At 34.6% G+C, this 21,039-nt stretch overlaps 1 protein-coding gene across 1 annotated transcript in view; it reads right to left on the bottom strand.

Moving 5' to 3' along the window:
- Positions 1–21,039, bottom strand: part of RNF19A (ring finger protein 19A, RBR E3 ubiquitin protein ligase) — a 56,900-nt gene that overhangs the window by 14,613 nt on the left and 21,248 nt on the right. The window contains exons 2-3 of the mRNA XM_029923718.1: positions 17,337–18,104; positions 3,994–4,202 (exon numbers count right to left, since the gene is read on the bottom strand). Coding sequence (XP_029779578.1) covers positions 3,994–4,202; positions 17,337–18,010 — 883 coding nt within the window. The 5' untranslated portion in view covers positions 18,011–18,104. The remainder of the gene's footprint in view (positions 1–3,993; positions 4,203–17,336; positions 18,105–21,039) is intronic.

Here is a 21,039-nt window from a genome sequence, read left to right on the forward strand (position 1 = left end):
AGTAATAAGGTTACAATGCACACAGGTCCCAAGTTAAAATCCAATGGTACATAACTTTTGGAATCACTGACATAAAATACAAGTTATCTCAAATCATACAACTATTTTGAACTCTGGCATCTATTTAATAGCAACCAGTAAATTACTTTACTATTATTAGTAGCTGGCTATATTTTCTAACTATGTACAGTTAAGAAATGATATACATAGTACTAGCCACTGAATTCAAGTATTCCATTTTCTTACATGATAAGTATTATGCTATATTCTATTTTCCTTTCTAGACATTTTACAGTCAAATTTTACTTGTGCTTTATCAGTGAATTCAGGTTTCCTCAGTGCTTTGTTTAGGGCCAAAGCTGTTTTCTAACTTAAGAACTAGTCAGTGCTCCCAATCAGCATTTTAACAATTCAAACAATTTTAAGCAAATTGATAACTCTATGTACCCAGACCAAGAATAGGACATAAAGTCTGCATTAAAACACTTTTGACATTGGAGCATGAATTTTAAAAAGCTAGCTTTTATAGGTGATATAATGGCTAGTACATCAAATGAAAGAAATGCTAATACTATCTGCTTAAGTGGCATACTAATTGATAAATGTCTTCATTCCAGAGTACACTCAAGTAGTAAATATCTTGGAGCACCTGGGTGGCTCAGTTGGTTAAGTGTCCTACTTCAGCTCAGGTTACCACTCATGGTTTCTAAGTTTGAGCCCCGTGTCAGGCTCTGTGCTGACAGATTAGAGCCTGGAACCTGCTTCGGATTCTGTGTCTCCCTCTCTCTCTGCCCCTCCTCTGTGCACGCACACACATGTGCTTTCTCTCTTTCTCTCTCAAAAACAAATACACATTAAAAAAAAAATTTGTTTTTAAGTAGTAAGTATCTTAGAGGTGGGAGTAAAGAGACAACTTTGGCTCCGTTACATGCAATCTTCAGAACATAAGGATGAAAGGGGACATCTTCATTCATTTCTTATGGTTCTAAAACATGAAATAGCCTTTTAATATGCTAAGATCACGTTAGAGAATACCATAAGCAATGTATTTTTGATGTCTCCTTATAGATTTGCATGTTTCCACTGTGTGCTTATTTATCTACAAAAGGTTGTTTTGTCTGTCTCTTTTCTTAAAATAAAAAAAAACTGTGTACATTATATATTTCTCTCAAAATATTCTCAAAATTTAAAAATCCTAAATAGAGTTGTTTTACTGATTAGATGGTCAATTGATCCCCCACCCCCTGCATCAATTAATCCACACCTGCTTTATATTAAAAGTTTCCTATTCCTATTTAAGGTGAGTTTGACAAGTTTTGTGTTTTTTTAAAAATCATATTTCTATTTACTGTTAAAATATGGGCTGACCTATTGTCATATAAGAAAATAATAGGTTACGAAACACTATACAGTTCTCAAAATTTGTTTGAAAATGCTTCCACGCCCCACTGGATTACCTGTAAGGACTTACAACAAAATGTTAATAGTGGTTATCTCTTGGAGTGGTGGTAATAGGAAATAGTACAGGGAATAGTAGTAGATAGGGGAGAGGAAAGCCAATTAAATATATTTTTAACAAAGAGGGAAAATATAGTAACAAAAATGAAAAATATATTTAAAATGTGAACTCCAAGTGCATAAACTCTCTAGTAGCTATAAGAAAGTGTCTCATGTAGATGCAATACTGTCACAGTTTAAAGACAAATATAATGTAACACCGCACTCTTATTTATCTTCAACTGACTCATCAGAAAGAAACAGCCAACTGATTATTATCATTCTGTCAAGCAATCATTAACAATGCAGCCAATATTTCCAAGAATCATAATGGGAGACAAAAAAATACCAAGATATCTCGAATAATGGGAATTAATAAAATCATTGTAGATGGGAGTTCCCTTTCCTCATTCCCCCCCCCAAGTCAATGAGAAGCCAAATTCAAGTTTTTTATAGATTTATATCAAAAGAAACTATCACCTAAATATTTGTCCTGAGAGTTTTGATGTTTTTAGATCACTGAAGGTAAAAATGCACGTACTTTAAATTTTCAGAATTATAAAAATTTTAAACAAATATGGAAAACAATCCAAATGAAAATTTTAAAATTGGGAAGCTGTATTTATTCCAATAATGCTGCTATTGGGCTCAAATCATTTGGAAAATTTTTCTTTCATAATTACTTTCAAAGCTACTTAATATAAAAAATAATCACTCTTGAGGCCCCTGGGTGGCTCAATGGGTTAAGCAACCAACTCCTGATTTCAGCTCAGGTCATGTGTCTCACAGCTCATGAGTTCAAAACCCACATCAGGCTCTGTGCTGACAGTGCACAGCCTGCTTGAGATTCTTCCTCTCTCTATGACTTTCCCCCATTGCACTCCCTCTCTCTAAAAATAAATAAACCTAAAAAAAAAATCACTCTCATGAACAGATTGTCACATCTTACTTTGGATACCCCCCCGCCCTAAACCAGTGGTTCAACTTGGTATGACATTCTAGTTGTTAAACTTAGCTCCAAAGGAACATTTGGTCATTTCCAAAAATCAAATTGACATTAAGAAGACAATTTACGTGGTTGTATCAGGATCTAAAGGTTATGACCAAAAAGGCATTCCAGGGTAGCACTGCTGAATAAAAAACGAAATCTCCCATGGTGAATACTGTGAGAAAAATCAACATTCATTTGGATGACTAAATCATGATGTTTATTTTAAAATAGTAACAAATGCAGATCTCTATCAGGTGACTGGTTTCTCTAGTTTCTTCACCTCTAACAGCCAGAATACCCACTATGAGTTCCACCCCAAACCTTCAGGAAAGAAAACAGAAATCAGCAAATAAGCATGAAAATCTGTGTACATTATATAAGATATTAAATGCTGAATTTAAAGTTTATTTCATTTTAAATGTTTAATTTTAAATTCAACTTTAACTATTAAATAAGACTTTTCTCTAACAGCATAAAGTATATGATACAATACATATACTTTGCTGGTAGGAATGTAAATGATTTTCTTGACAAATTTCTGTATTTTCCAAGTTTCTCCATTTTATAATCAGTAAGAAAAGTATTTTTCTAAAAAAATATTTTTCTAAAAGCATTTTTCCTAAAAATCCCAATAAAAATAAAATTCTATAAAAGGGAAATATTATTTTTTTGAATTTTTATTCAAAGAACATTAAGAGGTTCAGAAAACTTTTTAGGGGCAGGTGGCTCAGTCAGTTAAGTGTCCAACTTCGGCTCAGGTCATGATCTCACAGTTTGAGTTCAAGCCCCATGTTGGACTCTGTGCTGATGCTTAGGATTTGGAGTCTGTTTCAGATTCTGTGTCTCCCTCTTTCTCTCTGCCCCTCCCCCATTCATGCTCTCTCTCTCTCTCCCCCTCAAAAATAAATGTTTTAAAAAAAGAATTTTTAAAAATTGTTGAGATTTAGGAGATGCATCCATTGTTCATGTACATATCCCCAGGTAATTTTTAAATTCTTAGCCAAAGACAAAGTTTTTAGTGTCCTCCCTACTAAGGTAGGATTTGAATCCTTGATCATGAAATTAGAAGAGACATCTGTAAAAAAAAAAAAAAAAAAGATGTAGTACTTCACAAAACATGTAAATGGAAATAAAAAATAAATACCATTTTAAATCTGTAACTCTGTGATATTTACACAATTAGAAATAATCTAAAGGTAATATATTAAAAAATAATATTTAAAAAAAATCTTTGCTGAGCTTTGCATACTACACCTTTATGAATAAGTTTCCGCTATATCAGTTATAGAAATCATGACACTTCATTTTTTTACAATAAAATCCTTCCAACCTCAATAGCATTTTCTTCCACAGTAAAGAATGAGTGCTTCTAAGACAGAAATGCCAACACATAAAACACTTTCAAAAACTGAAGGGAGAAAAGGTAGTAACAGGAAATGAATACTGGAAGATAACTATAGTGATCTGTGTCAAATATTTTATTAGAAAAAGTTAGATGCAAATACCTGCTGCTCCAGATTCTTGACTATAACTGATGGATGAAGAACGTATAGTTCTCAGACGTAAACTCTGAGCTCTCTCTTGCCGAGCAGCATCACAGGTCTGATTGGGGTGCCAAATCTGTTTACAGTGGTAGCAGAACTCTGTTCCACAGCCTTCTCGCCCACAAGTTAATTTTGGACAGCTAGCACATCCAAATGCTATCACAGCGTATCTTCAAAGAATGATTTAAAATGTGACATAAAAGAAGAGATATTAGGTAAAACAATCAGCCAACTTAAATGTGATTCCTGAAAAAGTTTTCTATTTATGCATGACCCAATAGTCATAAACTCTATCTCATCAATATAAAAATGGGGAAAAGGTGAACAATTCACAAATGAAGACATATAAATGGCTCAGAACATTTTTAAAGTTCAATTATTAACTAAGATGGCAAACTGTATAGTTAACTTAATTCCTATTTTATAAAAATTCTATTCAATGAGTATTATAGACTCACAGAAAACACTAGAAGGAAAAACACCAAAAATCTTGACAGCAGTTTTGCTGGTATTAGAGTTCTAATTTTCTTCTTTATATATTTATACATTTCTGATTTAAAAATTTTTTTCAATGCTTATTTATTTTGAGGGGGGTTGGGGCAGAGAGAGAGGGAGACACAGAATCCAAAGCAGGCTCCAGGCTCTGAGCTGTCAGCACAGAGCCCCGTGTGGGGTTCCAACTCACAAGTTGTGAGATCATGACCTGAGCCAAAGTTGGACACTTAACTGACTGAGCCACCCAGGCACCCCTATACATTTCTGGTATTTATAATGACTTGTCACTTTGAAAATAAGAAAGATAAAAATATTACCTATTTAAAATACAACTGTGAATCAGCTATACCTATAAGTGAATGGCAAACTACCAATTCTTAGGTTTTGTTATTATCTTGTGTTTATGCATAAATTCTCATATTAATGTTTCTAAGACATGCTAAAAGTGACCTTTGGTGCCAATGTCCTATCAAGAAGCACATAAACTTGAATTTTTCAATTAGGAAATTTATGTTTTCACTTCAGATAAAAGACAGAGTAGTAGATTCAGGACTAGCCCTAATACCTATTCTCTAAGTTAATATTTTTGGCACTTTAATAATTTCATACTTAAAATAAATTCTGGGCACTCTTGGACATTTATCCCAGAAAAATGAAAACTTAGTTCAAACAAGTATACAAATATCTACAGCAGCTTTATTTGTAACAGCCAAAAACCAGAAACAGTCTAGATGTCCTTCTTCAACAGGTCAATGGTTAAACAAACTAGGGTGCATATATACCATGGAGTACTACTCAAGAACAAAAAGTACTATTGATACACTTAACAACTATGATACATCTCTGAGGAATTATGCTGAGTGAAAAAAGTCAATCTCAAAGTTATATATAGTGTATGATTCCATTTATACAACATTTTTAAAATGACAAAATTTTAGAAATGAAAAACTGACTAGAGGTGGCCACAGGTTAGGGATGTGGCAGAGGAGGCAACAGGGTATGAGAGAGGTGGATCTATTTGTAAAAGAACAACAGGAGGCATCTTCGTTGTGATAGAACAGTTCAGTACCTTGACCATGGCAGTGAATACAATGATGTACAATGATAAAATGATATATGACAAAATATACATACACTCACCAGTAAGTACAAGTAAAACTGGGGAAATTTATATAAGATTGGTAGATTATATCAATGCCAATATCCTGCTTGTGGTGATGTTTTATAGCTTTGTAAAATGGTACCATTGGGGCAAACTGTGAAGGATACACACGATTTCTCTATTATTTCTTATAATTACACACGAATCTACAATAATCTCAATGAAAGTTTACAATAAAAAAATGTCTAGGGGGTTCTAGTTCCCTTTGAAAGCAAAGACACACACAAGTCTTATTTACATATAAGATTTGTAAATGTCAAACATTTCCTTTTGCCTGGAAATTTAGGGGAGTTTCCATAGTTCCTTTGGTAGTAAAACTTAAATAGTAATTAATTTTTTATTAAATTTCACTGAGATTTTTATTAAATTTCAAAATAATGGATAAAATTGTAAAGTTTAAATAGTCAGGAAGTTCCTCCGCCTTTGGATCCTTTGCTCCCTTAGTATCTTATATCTTACCCTTTAAACTTAAATTTTACATCTTAAATTCCATTTTATTTTTGATAGACCAATTCTGCAATTACCACTGTCTATCATAAAATGTTCAAGCATGATTGAATTAAAGGCAATTTATATATCAGCATCAGGTAATTTAGCAAAAGTTTAATTTCCCTGAAGGCTTACTCACTGCATTCTCAATAAGAAGAAAAAAGTCCTCAATGACTCTACACTTTTTCTTCTACAAATTATAATCCTAGGCAGTCTTTAAAGTAGTAATTTCATGGAAAAGGAAATTACTTTCTCTTTTAAAACTCTTTTCTATCCTAGCTTTTCTTGAAGGAAAGAAGGAAGAAAAGGGACACAGGGAAATCTGTGTGTGTGCAGGGGACAATGATGCTAAAATCAACTTTTTTTTAAGGTCACAATTATAAAGACAGAAGAAAAATTTAGGTTACTTGGTCCAAATTCCACTTCCACCCCTTATTGTCTGTATAGGTTCATGTAAATTACATAATCTCCCTACAACTAAGTTTTCCCAAAAATAGAACAGGGACTCAAGAAGTTTGACTTAGGCTCAGGAATTAGCCAAAATCAACTTCACCTTTAGCCTTGATCTTCAGAATGCCAAATAAGCAATTCACCATTTCGATGACATTTCTAGTACCTCTGCACCTGCGTTTAATTAATGACCAGGTGATCATACAAGTTACTATCCTTTCTACATCAATATAAATAATGTATGTCATTTTAGATTGAATATTAGTATCTGAATACTCATTTAAAAATAACCATAAGTAGGCATTCTATGAATAATAAGTAGGCAGAATAAAAATCTTATGGCTTTATATGGTGAAATTTTACCAGACAACTGGAGTATAAATCAGTCAAATTTTACTGGACAACTGAAATATAAATGTACATTATGTTGGAAGAATAAAATGCAGTAATCATTAGTGCTGACTATGAAAGCCAAATTTAAGAATTTAAGCACTTTCAAATAATTAAATAGGGAAACAGAATGCCAGTTAGTACGAACATACTGAGTGCTAAAACTAAATTTAGGAAAAATATAGCTTTTCTGGGTACATAGTTATTTATAAAAATATATGAGGTAGATGAATAGAAACTGGGTTATATCAGGGCGCCTGGGTGGCTCACTCTAACATTATGCATCAGACTCTTGATTTCAGTTTAGGTCACAATCTCATAGTTGTGGGATCAAGCCTGGTGTTGGGCTCCACACTGAACATAAAGCCTGTTTACGATTTATTCTCCCTCTCTTTCCCTCTGCCCCTCTCTCCTGCTTGTGCTCTAAAAAAATAATAAAATTAAATTTAAAGAAGAAATTAGGTTATATCATAATTCTAACTCTATAGAAGGTTGTTCAGTATACTACTATATCACTAAACAAAACTTTTAAGAACTAACATACTTTTTTTAATGATTTAAGCTATGAGTCGTTTAAGAAAAAGTCCTTATTAGAGAATTCTTCATGTTTTGACAAGAAAATTAAAAAAGGACTGTCAACTTTGACATATAAAAAAAATTTTAGGTTTATTTTTTGAGAGAGACACACAGCATGAGAGGGGGAGGGGTGGGGGGGGAGCTACAGAATCTGAAGCAGGCTCCAGGCTCTGAGCTGTCAGCACAGAGCCTGATGCGGGGCTCGAACACATGAACCACAAGATCATGACCTGAGCTGAAGCCGGCCACTGAACCGACTGAGCGCCCCACAACTTTGCCATTTTAAAATTTCATGACAAGATGCAACATATGGGTGGCTCAGTTGGTTAAGCAACTGACTTTGGCTCAGCTCATGATCTCACAGTTCATGAGTTTGAACCCCACATCAGGCTCTCTGCTGTCAGCACAGAGCCTGCTTCAGATCCTTTGTCCCCCACTTCCACCCCACACCCCATCCTCTCTGCCCTTCCCCTAATGTCACATGTGCTCTCTCCCCCTCACAAAAATGAACAAACATTTAAAAAATAAAGTATAATAAAATTTCATGAGAAGAGAATTTCCAAAATCTGGTATAATATCCATGAAAACACAAAAGGGTATGGCAAGAAAACAAATCTCAAAACACATTTTATTCTCAATAATCAGACTTCAAACAGCTTCATAAATTGCTTTAAGATGAAAATTATTTCAGTTTTGAGTCTAGAGACTGAAGCTTGTTGAAAATAACTGCTATAAGTATTGAGTATCTCTACTTAGAATTTTTAAAATATGCAGTACAATTATCAGGAGCAAACTGAACAGCTGACATGTAGACTAGCATCCTGCACTATAATGTCAAACACTTAACATTTATTTTTTAGAGATTTTTAAAAATAAAATGTTAAATTTATTTTTGTATCCCATACGTTCATCATACCATAATTAGTGATATTTTACGTTGGCCTTGGAGCAATATTAATTTGACATCTAGTCTTCTGGCATTTGTTGAAAATGTAGGTTAGATGTATCTCAAAAATTAGGATATAACAGTAAAAAGAGTTGTGATATATAAATAAACCTGTGTGTTTGAGTGTGTGCGTGTGCGCATGTGCGTGCATATAGGGGAAGAGAGAGAGGTTGGAGGGAAAGGAGGGAGATGGGGGAAAAAGAATTTGTTGATGGCACATCATATGTACTCAAATATTGGAGATGAAGTACATAAAAAACTAAAGTACATCAAACTTGGTTTATGCTACTTCTCAGTATTTTTAAATGGAAAAGCTAAGAATTCCAACCCCAGAACTAAACATTCAAGTCCCATTCAATCTGTGCAAGTCACAAAGAAAAATAGGTTTACCTTTCATAATCCTGTTTTCATGAATGTATATTTTGATGATTAAAAGTTAGGGTAGTCGATCAGTTTTTTCCTATGCTAACAGTTATTGAGTACTTACTATGTTAATGTTCATGTTCATATACAATCAATCCTAATAATAACTTTGTTTGGCATATTCTATAGTACACAAGAATTAAATGTACCTAGCATTCACATGTTTTTGAAAACAGAATGTTAGGCCTTTTGAATATGATTTTCTCTGTGTGGGAGCTGAACTTACTTTCCATTGGAAAACAGCTCTCATATTATAATGGAAGCACACAGTAAAACTAAATTAAATATAAAATGCTTCCTTTAAAGAAAATATTCAGGAGTCTCTCTGCTCTGATGCGTTAAGTGTTATATGGGAAAAGAACACCCTCAGCAGAATGTCACAGAGATAAGTGAGTAATACGAGTTCACTAAAATCTTTGGCTTCAACCGTATCCAAATCTTGGTTTAAAGGATACTCTATTTCCTTCTATAATCCATTATTTAACTCAAGTCTTACTTTTCATCTCTATCCTTTCTACTTAAAAAAATTTTAAGTTTAGTCACACATTTTGAGAGAGAGAGAGATCATTCAAGCAAGGGAGGAGGGCTCAAACTCACAAATCCATGGGATCATGACATCAGCTGAGATCAAAAGTTGGATGCTTTACCAACTGGGCACCCAGGTACCCCTCCTACTTAAAATGTTTAAACCTCCCTATTTAGCAGAAGTGGAGGGGGGCGCCTGGGTGGCTCAGTTGGTTAAGGCCTCCGGCTTCGGCTCAGGTCAGATCTCACATTCGTGGGTTCGAGCCCCGTGTCAGGCTCTGTGCTGAGGGCTAGCTCAGAGCCTGGAGCCTGCTTCCGGTTCTGTGTCTCCTTCTTTCTCTTCCCCTCCCCCTCTCATGCTCTGTCTGTCTCAGTATCAAAAATAAATAAAACAAAAAAATTTAAAAAAAAAAAAGTGGAGGGATAAGAAAAAAGTGGGAAAGATACAAAGGGATTGAGATAGGGCAGTCTCTCCAGAAACACAATCAGTGAACAGAAGAAGGTCTATGCTAACAAAGTATTCAATGGTCAAGTTAGGAAAATGCTATACAAAATTACTTTTTCATTGTTTTTGTTAATCCTAGGATTTTCTCAAAAAATTTTTTAACATACCAATGATAAGTATACAGTGATTTCAAGAATTTATTTCACCATGATGTTTATTTCCTGGTTGAGTTTCACAGGACTAGAGTTCTACAAATTACACTACCGATCACACTTAGGAAGTAGGAATCCCAGCTAGGATAGTATATTTTGTCTACAGCAAATTCCTCATGAAGGAACAAGTAAAAAGAACAATTTATACTTAACATGAAATGTAATCCCAAGAAAGAACAGTCCCCGATAAAAATATTAAAAAATGAGAAAGAAGAATAAAGAAAGATTATCCAGGAATCAAAGATATATCCCTCTCCCCAAGGTAAAACTTTAATACATTTAGAGAACAAACAAAACAATCACAAATACCCAGACTATTTGATCCAGATAAGGGGAAAAGTAAAGTTTTATATCAAAATCAACAGGGTCATGTTTCCATTTGCTACAAGTTACTATTGTTCTGTGGGAAAGGAGTAGCTCGCTTAATGTATCTGGGAGAGTGTCTAGGTAATGTGAGGCTCATCTCCTGGTTCCCTCTTTAAGAAGCTGCTTACTTCCTACAGAAGACGAATTCTGTTGTGTTTTCCCCTACATGCACATGGAGAGCTGCTCAGACTATTTGGAGAAGACAAGTTTAATTCAGAGGTGGAATGTGGAAGCAAGCCATTGTGGCTACACATCTAAAGCTACATTCATTCTTCAGGTGACTAATTAGTAAGAGAGAGCTGACCTGTCTCCCGTCGTATCAACTTGGTTCTGAATGAAGGTTTGAGGAAATGTTTTTATTGATTCCTATAAAACTCCATCAGAAATCTTAGTATCGTAACAATGTCTGGAATAGCAGAAGTATATACTGAATTATTAAAATCTATCTAGATCAACTTTGTGTTTAGGAAGAATAATTTAAAAACAGCAAACTCTCAGCTCAAGCCATTTCAAACTCTAAACTCAAACTCTTGGAATAATACTTTTATGAATGTCTATTTTAACAGATACAACTTACCACTAGTTATGAATTAAAACTTCCACTGAAACATGGTTTACTCATGATGGCTCCCTATACACAAAACCTGCTGTTTTCTAAGTCATGTGTGTTTGTTTTCCCTGGAGAAAATCAAAGTTGGATCTGTTCTCTATATAATATTTCTAGAATGTCAGCCTACAAAAGCATTTCCAACATGTCAAAAGATGGTCAAGTTATGACTAAAACCCTTTTGTAGAATGAAAATAAGAGTTATATGGATATTAGCTGAATTTAAAATATTTAAATATTAAAATTTGAATTTAAAATGTATAGTTCCTAAGCCTACAGCCCCATTTTTAAAAATTTATGAACAGTATCTTCCACCACAATAATTATGTAGAATCATTTAAGTATCAGCTAATCAGTTAGACATTACACAAACCCGATTATAGCTGATCACAGTGGTTTACAATGTTTTATGGATGCTTAAGATATATGATTTATGTTTGTGGCATATAGTCAGATTGGTTAATTCAACAACTCTTTATTGAGCGTGGGGTTAACAACGGTTACAAAGAGAACTCAAATACTTTTTTTTTTTTGCCCTTGAGGGGCTGATAGACATTATTAAAACATTAATTATATTGTTTTGTTTTTAATTTAAATGTTTATTAAATTTTGAGAGACAGAGAGAGACTGTTAGCAGGGGAGGGACAGAGAGGGAGACACAGTATCTGAAGCAGGCTCCAGGCTCTGAGCTGTCAGCACAAAGCTCAACATGGGGCTTGAACTCATGAACTGTGAGATCATAACCTGAGCTGAAGTCACCTGTTTAAACAACTGAGCCACCCAGGCACCCCTAATTATATTCTTGTATAATAAATGTTTCTATATATTCAAAGCTCCCCATCAAAGTCAGAAGCACTCACATAAGATAACAGGGATAATGTGTGCTGGTAGAAGGGTGGCCAATTGAAACAAGTGATGACCAAAACTAATATGCTAACATTTTGCTATGTGCCTATAATGTATAAACCAGGCCTCCTGGGCAGAAGGTAATCAGATATTTTTATTCAACAAAGGTTTTATGCTTTCCTACCCATGTGCCCCTCCTCACCCCAACACTCCTTAGCTATGGCCAGATTTTTCTCTGAACCTGTATAGACTGCATATTCTAGAAGCAGTCCAGCTAACTTCACTCTAGTTAAATCATAACACACAGGTCTGGCTCCTTCTCAAGAGGAGTTTTTAGAAATAGTATCTTTTAGACAAGCTTAATCTGTCCTGGCCCTCAAAGGAGTGGAAAGAATATTAGGTCAGAAACCCTGAGAGATCTCAAATAGAAACCAGGTCAGGTTTTCTTTCTAGCTCAGGGCAATATTGCTTTCTCAAAGTGTGTTAAACTACATGTTTAAGTAAAATTAATGTCAGACACAGAAAATGGTCATATTGATAACTATCAAATGCAAAAGAAAAATTCATAACTTCACAAACAGCATATCTAGAAAAAAGCCTTTCTAGTGTGTTGTACAATGAAAGGGATTAAATACTGTAAGAGTCACCTTAAGGTCGCGACCAAGCGGCCATTCTGCTTTAGGTTGGAGAAGTCCGTCCACCAACGACCCCCACCCTCGCCTGCAGACTTGGAAGGTCCAGCGCCAGTTTGCAAACAGCCAATCATGAAGCTCCAGCTTCCCATCACCCTGACAGAGGAGGCAACCTATCCCATCCCGCCACATCCCTGAAATGCCCTTATTTGATAATCTGCCCTCCCAAGATCAAACCCAGAACCCCCTCACTCATAAAAACCCCTGCCCATCACCTACCAGGCGCAACTTCCCTGACTCCCCACTCCCGGGGTCATGGAACTTCGCCTGGGAATCGCAGAGCCCAATAAAGGCTTTCTTGGCTCCATAACCTGGTCTCTTTCTTTCCTCTGTCTCTGCCTCCATCTATTAAATCTTACAAATACTACATACATGCCAATGGTCTTAGTTGGCTAAGTATTTCTATGACTTACTGACAATCAGATATTTACCAGTACTCCTTAAGCCAGATTTAAATAAAAAATGGGATTTTAAGTTAAAAAGTGTCCTGGGGCAGCTGGTGGCTCAGTCGGTTAAGCAACCAACTCTTGGTTTCAGCTCAGGTAATGATCTCACACTTTGTGGATTTGTGCCCCATTTCACAGTCTGTGCTGAGAGTGCAGAATCTGGTTGGGACTCTCTGTCTCCCTTTCTCTTTGCCCATCCCCTGCTCTTGTGCATCCTCTCTCTCTCAAAAATAAATAAAACATTAAATATAAAAAGTCCCTCTGTGGATCCAAAGATTTTAATAAGTACCAAGAGGGCAGAGATTTCTGGGGTTTGTTCATTATTAAATCTCTACTACCTGGCACAAAGAGTAGCTGTCTGACTTTAAAAACATTAAAACTTAAGAAATGGACATGAGAAACAGTAAGAGCTATAAAAAGGTTGCTGTGTGCTAGGAATTACGCTAATAATAAAATTAAAGATCTATCCCAATTCTTATAATAACATGATAGGACACAGATTCAAATTCAGATCTGTACATACTCATAGTAAGTAAAAATGAAACCTTTAATGAGGGTTTATGTAGCATTCTAGGTTTTCAATTTTTTTATGTTTATTTACTTCTGAGAGAGAAAGAGAGAGTGCAAGTGGTGGGGACAGGGGGGCAGTGGGGAGAGAGAGAGGGAGACACAGAATTTAAAGCAGGCTCCAGGCTCTGAGCTGTCAGCACAGAGCCCAATGTGGAGCCCAAACTCACGAACCACGAGATCATAACTGGATCATGACCTGAGCTGAAGTCAGACACTTAACCAACTGAGCCACCCAAGTGTCCATGTTCTCAAAGTATACTTATACATTTTTTGTTACTGGATGACATTTTCTACATAACGCAACCATAAAGCTTACAGTGTAATCAAGTATATAAAATATGCTCTTAATCTTGAGACATAGCATAAATAATATTTACATGAAAATACATAAATAAAAGTTATGTTGACATGTTTTCTTTGTCTTTTGTGGGTAAAATACTAACTACCACCAAACCAAAAATTAACTTACAGTCAACTTAATCAAGGCCAATTCTTTGTTAAACCTAAATCACAATCAAGTGGTTGTTTTCATAATAACAGAATCTAGTAAAGAAGGTGTTTCTATTATTTTATGATATTTATCCTTCAGTTAACATTTAATTTTTTAAAAATATTTAGAATATTAAGCAATCCTACTTTAACAATGAAGTCTCAATGAGAAGAAAATGGGCAAAAGTAACCAAAAGTATAAAATACTTTTAAGTTTTACTGAAAAATGTCACACATACAAAAACGTCTTATTAATAAAAATGAATACCCCTGTATCTACCACATAAACTAAGAAAAGTATCAGTAGAGTGATCATATACTTAACAACCTAAAGTGGAACACTTGACAGCACTAATGCTATTAAAAAATACACCAGTACAGTTAAGTGTAAACTGAAACCACTGGGAGCAAATCAGAACCTATGGTTACCTCATTTATCAGTGGCTTTAGAAGCCCCTTGATTGTCCCTTCAAGTTCACATCCTCCTTTTCAACTGGTAACCATGAAACTAAATATATTCATCAATTATACTTTTAATGAACCATTTTTTCTTGTTTGCTATTATGAACCTTCTTAAACATGTCTCCTAACTAGATGTCTCCTGGCACACACGCAAGTTTCTTCAAGGTATTTCACTAGGAGTGGAACTTCTAAGTTACAGGGTAAACATATATTCCATTTTAATAATAATAATGGCAGTAGCTGAGCTACTCTTAGACCCGTATTTTTAGTTCAAATTTTTCCTTTGATTTATAAAACTTTCCTTTGTAACCTGTTTTGATTTTGTTTTGCTGTTATTATGTGGTAACAATCTAATTTTTTCCCCCTCAAAGAGCTAAGTTTCACAATTTTTCTGTATGTTGAAAAATCAATCCTTTCCCAGTTGGGTTAGCAAGTTTCCCCTAAAATCAAGTTCTTATACAATCTGTGTCAGTCCTTCTGTTGTGTTCTATTAGTTTGATACAGCTGGTATCTATTCAGACAATATGATCAATCAACCCAGCACAAGAGAATAGATCTATTTAGTGACCAGTTTGTGCCCAGGATTTATTGTCTCAATCTCTTGGGGCCAAAGGTTCTGATGCATAAGCTTTTTAATTCATTCCATCATTTACAGACTTTTTCTTTTAAATCTATTAAATGCCTGAAGGAACTTGTGAAGCACTTCTTATCCTGGAGTTCCATGAAAGATAGTTAGAAAACCATATTCTTTCTCCAGACAAAGCAGAATATATATGCATATTCCTCACTATCTGAACCCTTGCTATAGAAATATTTGCTATAATATTTTTAAAAAAATTGTTTTTATAACCTAACATTTGCTGTCCAACTTAAGATCTAATGAATGTGTACACTTGCACAGTGAAATCTTCGCACAGGAGTCCAGGGGACCAAATGATACAACTGTATCCAAGCTGTTCTGACAAGATAAGGTCTCCTATTCGAGTTATTTAAAGGTATTGTTCATTATCCCTATTTTCTTCCCATCTTTTTCCTTTAGAGTTTAATTCTTCATGGATCCCAGAGTTTGCTTCTATCATACACCTGGAAGCACAGCCAACATTGGCCTAGTTTAGATTGTATCTTTAACATATTATTTTATTATTTATAGTCTAGTACAAGCTTCCTGCAGTACAGGGGAGCATAGTTCAAATCTGATAATAGTATTTCTGAGTCCTTCACACAACTAATAAAATCATAAAATGTTCAATAATGAGGTAATATTTTTAATGCTTTACATTACAATGAAATCCTTGGTGAACAGTTAAATGCTAGTTATACCAGGAAAACTGGCTGTGATTTGCACAGGCTGGTACTTTTCTCATTCAAAATTATGGAATGCAATCCATACTGATGAATAAAGAAGATGCAGTATACATATACAATGAAATATTAGAGATCAAAAAGAATGAAATCTTGCCATTAACAACAAAATGCATGGAACAAGAACATATTATGCCAAGTAAAAGAAGTCAAAGAAAGACAAATATCATAGGATTTCACTCATATGTGGAATTTAAGAAACAAAACAGATGAACATGGGGGAAGGGAAGGAAAATTAAGATAAAAACAAGACAGGAAGGGGCAATTCATAAGAGAACATCCTGAGGGTTGCTGGAGGGTGTGGGGTGGGCTAAATGGGTGATGGGCATTAAAGAGACCACTTGTTGGGATGAGCACTGGGTGTTATATGTTAAGTGGTGAATCACTAAATTCTACTCCTGAAACTATTAGTACATTCACTACATGTTAAATAACTTGGATTTAAATAAAATTAAAAAAAGTAATAATAAAATAAACTTACAGCATATAGGCTAAATGCAATCTAAAAATTTGCTACTTAACACACTTTCAATAATAGATTTGATTCGGACAATAAATCCTGAAACTTCGTCTGAGAAATTAAACTCACATTCCAACCTCGTCTCTGATTATACCAAATTAATCTTGGAAGTTCTGGGTTTTCCCCAACTCTTGCTTATACATAATCTCTGGTTTACTAATGGTATGCTAAATAACATGCAGTATTTACAGCTTTTGTTATTCTTAAAAAAACATATGACTGTTTATTCCTAGTTATGACAACTGTACATAGTAAATGCTCTATAAAAAGAACATGCTGTTAACATAAAAACACTGAAGCAAATTATAAATGTTAACAAAGTAGTATTTGTAATTAAATAACTTGAGGCAACTCAAGTATTACATAACCTCCAGGTCTTGAGATTAGCAATACTTATGTAATAATACCAACTTGTACACATGACACTGTGGCACACATTAAGATATCATGTGTACATGTTTCAAAAGGAATTCCTCCCAATGAAAGCAAACAAAACCCTTGATTATTTCATCTGCTATACCAAAAGAACAATTTTCCAAATGAATGGGGAAAATCAATTTTGCCCAGAACTAGATCCTAGTACTCTACCATCTTATCCTTTTCTTCTGAAAATGCTCTTAAGTGAATATGTGAGGAGACACAATATAAAAATGAGTAAGAGAAGATTCTTGCCATTAGCATCAAAACACTGTATCTGGCACATGGTATGTACTCAAACACGTTTGTCTTACTGAATGAATGAATTACCTGACATGTTAAGATTTTCGAGTAATAGCTAATTTTTATTGTATCCATAGAAAAAATTCTAAAGAAAAACCAAAAAAATCTTACCCACAGTCTGGAGCTGGACACCACCTACAATCAGGATCTGCAACAAGCCACCGTCTAAGCATAAATTCTTCGTATTTTTCCATCAAGACATCATCACTTAATATCAAGCGAATATCATGGGGATTAAACCGTTCAGTACATTCTGGGCAACTGATATTAACTCTGCTTTCAGATATTTCTATCCTTAGATATTGTCGTAAGCAATCCACACAAGATCTATGATGACAAGTCATTATCTCAGGAAATCGGTCTTTAGAATGCCTCAGAAGGCACAAAGGGCACTCTATAAAGTCTCCAATTTGTTTGCTGAGAGAAGTTAATCCATTGTCAGAGGAGGTATTTGTAGAGAAAATGGAGTTCTTATCAGTACACATTTCAGAATGTATACTTTCAATGCTCGCAATTCCATCCACCCCGCCATTTAGCTCCCTTGATTTACGTTTGTTATCCTTTTTCCTCCGAAACAGAGAGCCTATTGAAATTCTTCTCTTCTTGGGTGCCTTTTTCACTGAAGGCAAGCTCACAGATGAAGCAGAAGACTGAAGATCACGATCTGAACCCATTTGCCGATGTAAACTCATGTCTAAAATGCTCATTAGAATTGAGTCAGGGTCTGTGTTTACACACAGCCCTTCATTATATTTAGAGATAAAACGTATTTCTTGTTCTTGCATTCAGATTAAGTCATGATGTAAGAAAATCCTACTTGGTTCCTTCAGCGAATTCTTGAAAAAGCTGGACTTATAGAAGATGGTAATCATAAATGTTCTGAAAAACAAAACACAACCCTGATATCATTTTACTGTATTCTTAGTCTTCATGTTTTTCTTAGTAAACTTACAACCTTACTATAAAACTTCAAACCAGTATGTTATTTAATCATTACATTTCTTTAATAAGACCAACTGACTGCCAAGTCTACACAAGAATGTTAAGAATATAGAATGAATGTTAAAACAAGTATATTCTTTAATCTTGACTGAAAACTCTAGATTTGAGATGACCTTATCATTATTAAAATCTCATAAAAATTTTTGATCATTTTCACTCAGACCTCAATGATTCTCCATTGCTTTTCAGCATTTTTTTAACTGACAATAAAATATTCACACAAATACAAAGGACTGAGTATACCTTATACAATCTTGAAGAGCAACTGTGTGTGTGTGTGCACATGTGCATGCTCTTAACTGCCAGATGTAATGACTTTTAAGGTTACAGTAATTAAGACAATATGGTGGTATATCACACAAAGTTGGATACAAAGACCAATGGAGCAAAATACAGTCCAGAAAAAAAGTCCCACATATTAGTGGATACTTGATTTAAGTCAAAGGTTACATTACTGAGCACTAAGAATGGCCTTTTCAAAGACAAAACAACATAGTGCTGTTTTATTGGTTACCATGTGAGAAAAGGAACTTGACCTACAGCTCACCTCATGCATAAAAATCCATTCCACTAAGTCTGCAAGTAAAATCATAAGGTTTCTAGAAGTCAATAGAAGACAGTATTTCAGTGAAAAGATTTCTTAAACAGAACAAAAGTACTAACTATAAAAGAAATGACTGACAAATTGGAGTATAATATAAACCCAAAAGACAGTAATAAGGGAATGGGACAAGACATTTGCCACATACAGTAAAGGACCAGTACCCAAATATGTAAACAATACTTAAATATCAATAAGTCAAAACAGATCATCAAAAAGAAAAATGGAGGTTGTGTGCCTGGGTAGTTCATTTGGTTAAACCTCTGACTCTTGATTTTTGCTCAGGTCATGTTCTCATGGTTTATGAGTTTGAGCCCCACATCAGGCTCCCTGATGATAATGTGGAGCCTGCTTGGGATTCTCTCTCTCCCCCTGCCCTGCTTGTGCACACTTGCAAGCTCTTTCTTGAAATAAGTAAAATTATAATAAAGAAAAATGGGCAAGGGACTTAACAGGCACTTCACAGAAGGATATGAACAGTGTCAACATCATTTATCATCAGGGAGGTGCACATCAAAGGCAGGTTGAGATACACACCCAGCAGAATGGCTAAAGTTCAGACTGACATTTCCAAGCATTAGCAAAAGAAGCCTGGGTGGCTCCGTTGGTTAAGCATCCCACTCTTGATTTCAGCTCAGGTCATGATTTCATGGCTCATGGGTTCCAGCCCCACATTAGGCTCTGCACTAAAGGTGAGAAGCCTGCTTGGGATTCTCTGTCTCCCCCTCTCTCTGCCTCTCTCTTTCTCTCAAAAATAAAAAAGTATTAGCAAAGATGTGGATTGCGGGTGGGAATAGAAAACGGCACAATTACTTTGGAAAACTGTTTAACGGTATCTAGTAAATTTGATCATATAGAGAACTCTATCACCCAATTATTACTAGAAATAACTGCACAAGAAAAATGAATGCATACATGCATCAAAAGAGGTACATAACAAAATTAATAGCATTAGTTATAGTAAACCAAAATACTAGATGCAACCCACACTTCCAACAACAGAATTGTGATATATACACATTCTAGAATAGTAGAAATCAATGAAAATGAACAAAATACCACTTCACACAAAACAAGAATGAATCTCACACAAAAGGTGGCACACTATATGTATAATTCTATTTAAATAAAGTTCAAAAGCAAGTAGAGCTAATCTATGATGATAGAAGTCAAGATTATAGCTACCCTTTGCGAGGAGGCACAAAGGGAACTTTGACATATGTACTGGTTACAATGGTATGTTCTCTGTGATAAATCACTGACCTACAAATTACGTTTAATATACTTTACTGAATGAGTAATTGTATTAAAAAAAAAAAAAAAAGCTTCCTGAGCTGATATCTATGCATATCCTTAAGAAAGTCACATTGATTTCCCAATACAAAATACAGAAAAACATTTCATTCAGATGAACCTTATTCTTGTCCATCAGTTTTTATTTTCCCATTATCTGCAGCATTCACTACCAATTCTGAGGAAAATACAGGGTAAGACAGTAGGTTTTACTAAAACTTTCTGCTTATTTTCTTCTTTGTAGGTTATTTTACCTTGCATCTGAAAAATGCCTTCTTACTCCAGAGTGCGATATATTTATCACAGAATAGTACAGAGGGAATCTATCTATCTTGGGAAACTTATCCTAAGAATTTGTCACTTAAACCAATGGTACTTAATCAGGACCACCTGGGTATTTTTCAAAATATATACTTTTATACTATAATTTTTTATCCAAAAGAGAACTTGTAAGAGTGCAGAGAAGCACTCTTAATATTGAAACTAGAATAACAGAAACAAATTGAAACATGTATTCATCCTATTTAGGAAATCCTTCTAAAACATTGTGTAAATACACAAATATGCCTCAAAGGGAAAACAAACAAACTTGAATACTAAAACTTTAATATTTCTATATGGTAAAAAATACTATAAAATAGACAATATGCCAGAAAAACAAGTATAACAATGAACAAATTTCCCCACTACACAAACAGCTTTAACACATTAATTAAAAAAAAAAGCATATCCTGATAGCAAAATGAGCAATGATACAGGAGGATGTTTGGAGAAAAAAGAAGTACAAAAATTAGAAAGATAGGATACAATTTTTAACAATAATCACAACTAAAAATTAAACATTAAGATACCCTCTTTGTACACATTAGATTGACAAAGGTTGTAATGGGTTGGTGAGTGCGAACTGAAAGAAGCATC

This window comes from Suricata suricatta, chromosome 15 (assembly GCF_006229205.1).
Source record: "Suricata suricatta isolate VVHF042 chromosome 15, meerkat_22Aug2017_6uvM2_HiC, whole genome shotgun sequence".
NCBI classification, from domain to species: Eukaryota; Metazoa; Chordata; class Mammalia; order Carnivora; family Herpestidae; genus Suricata; species Suricata suricatta.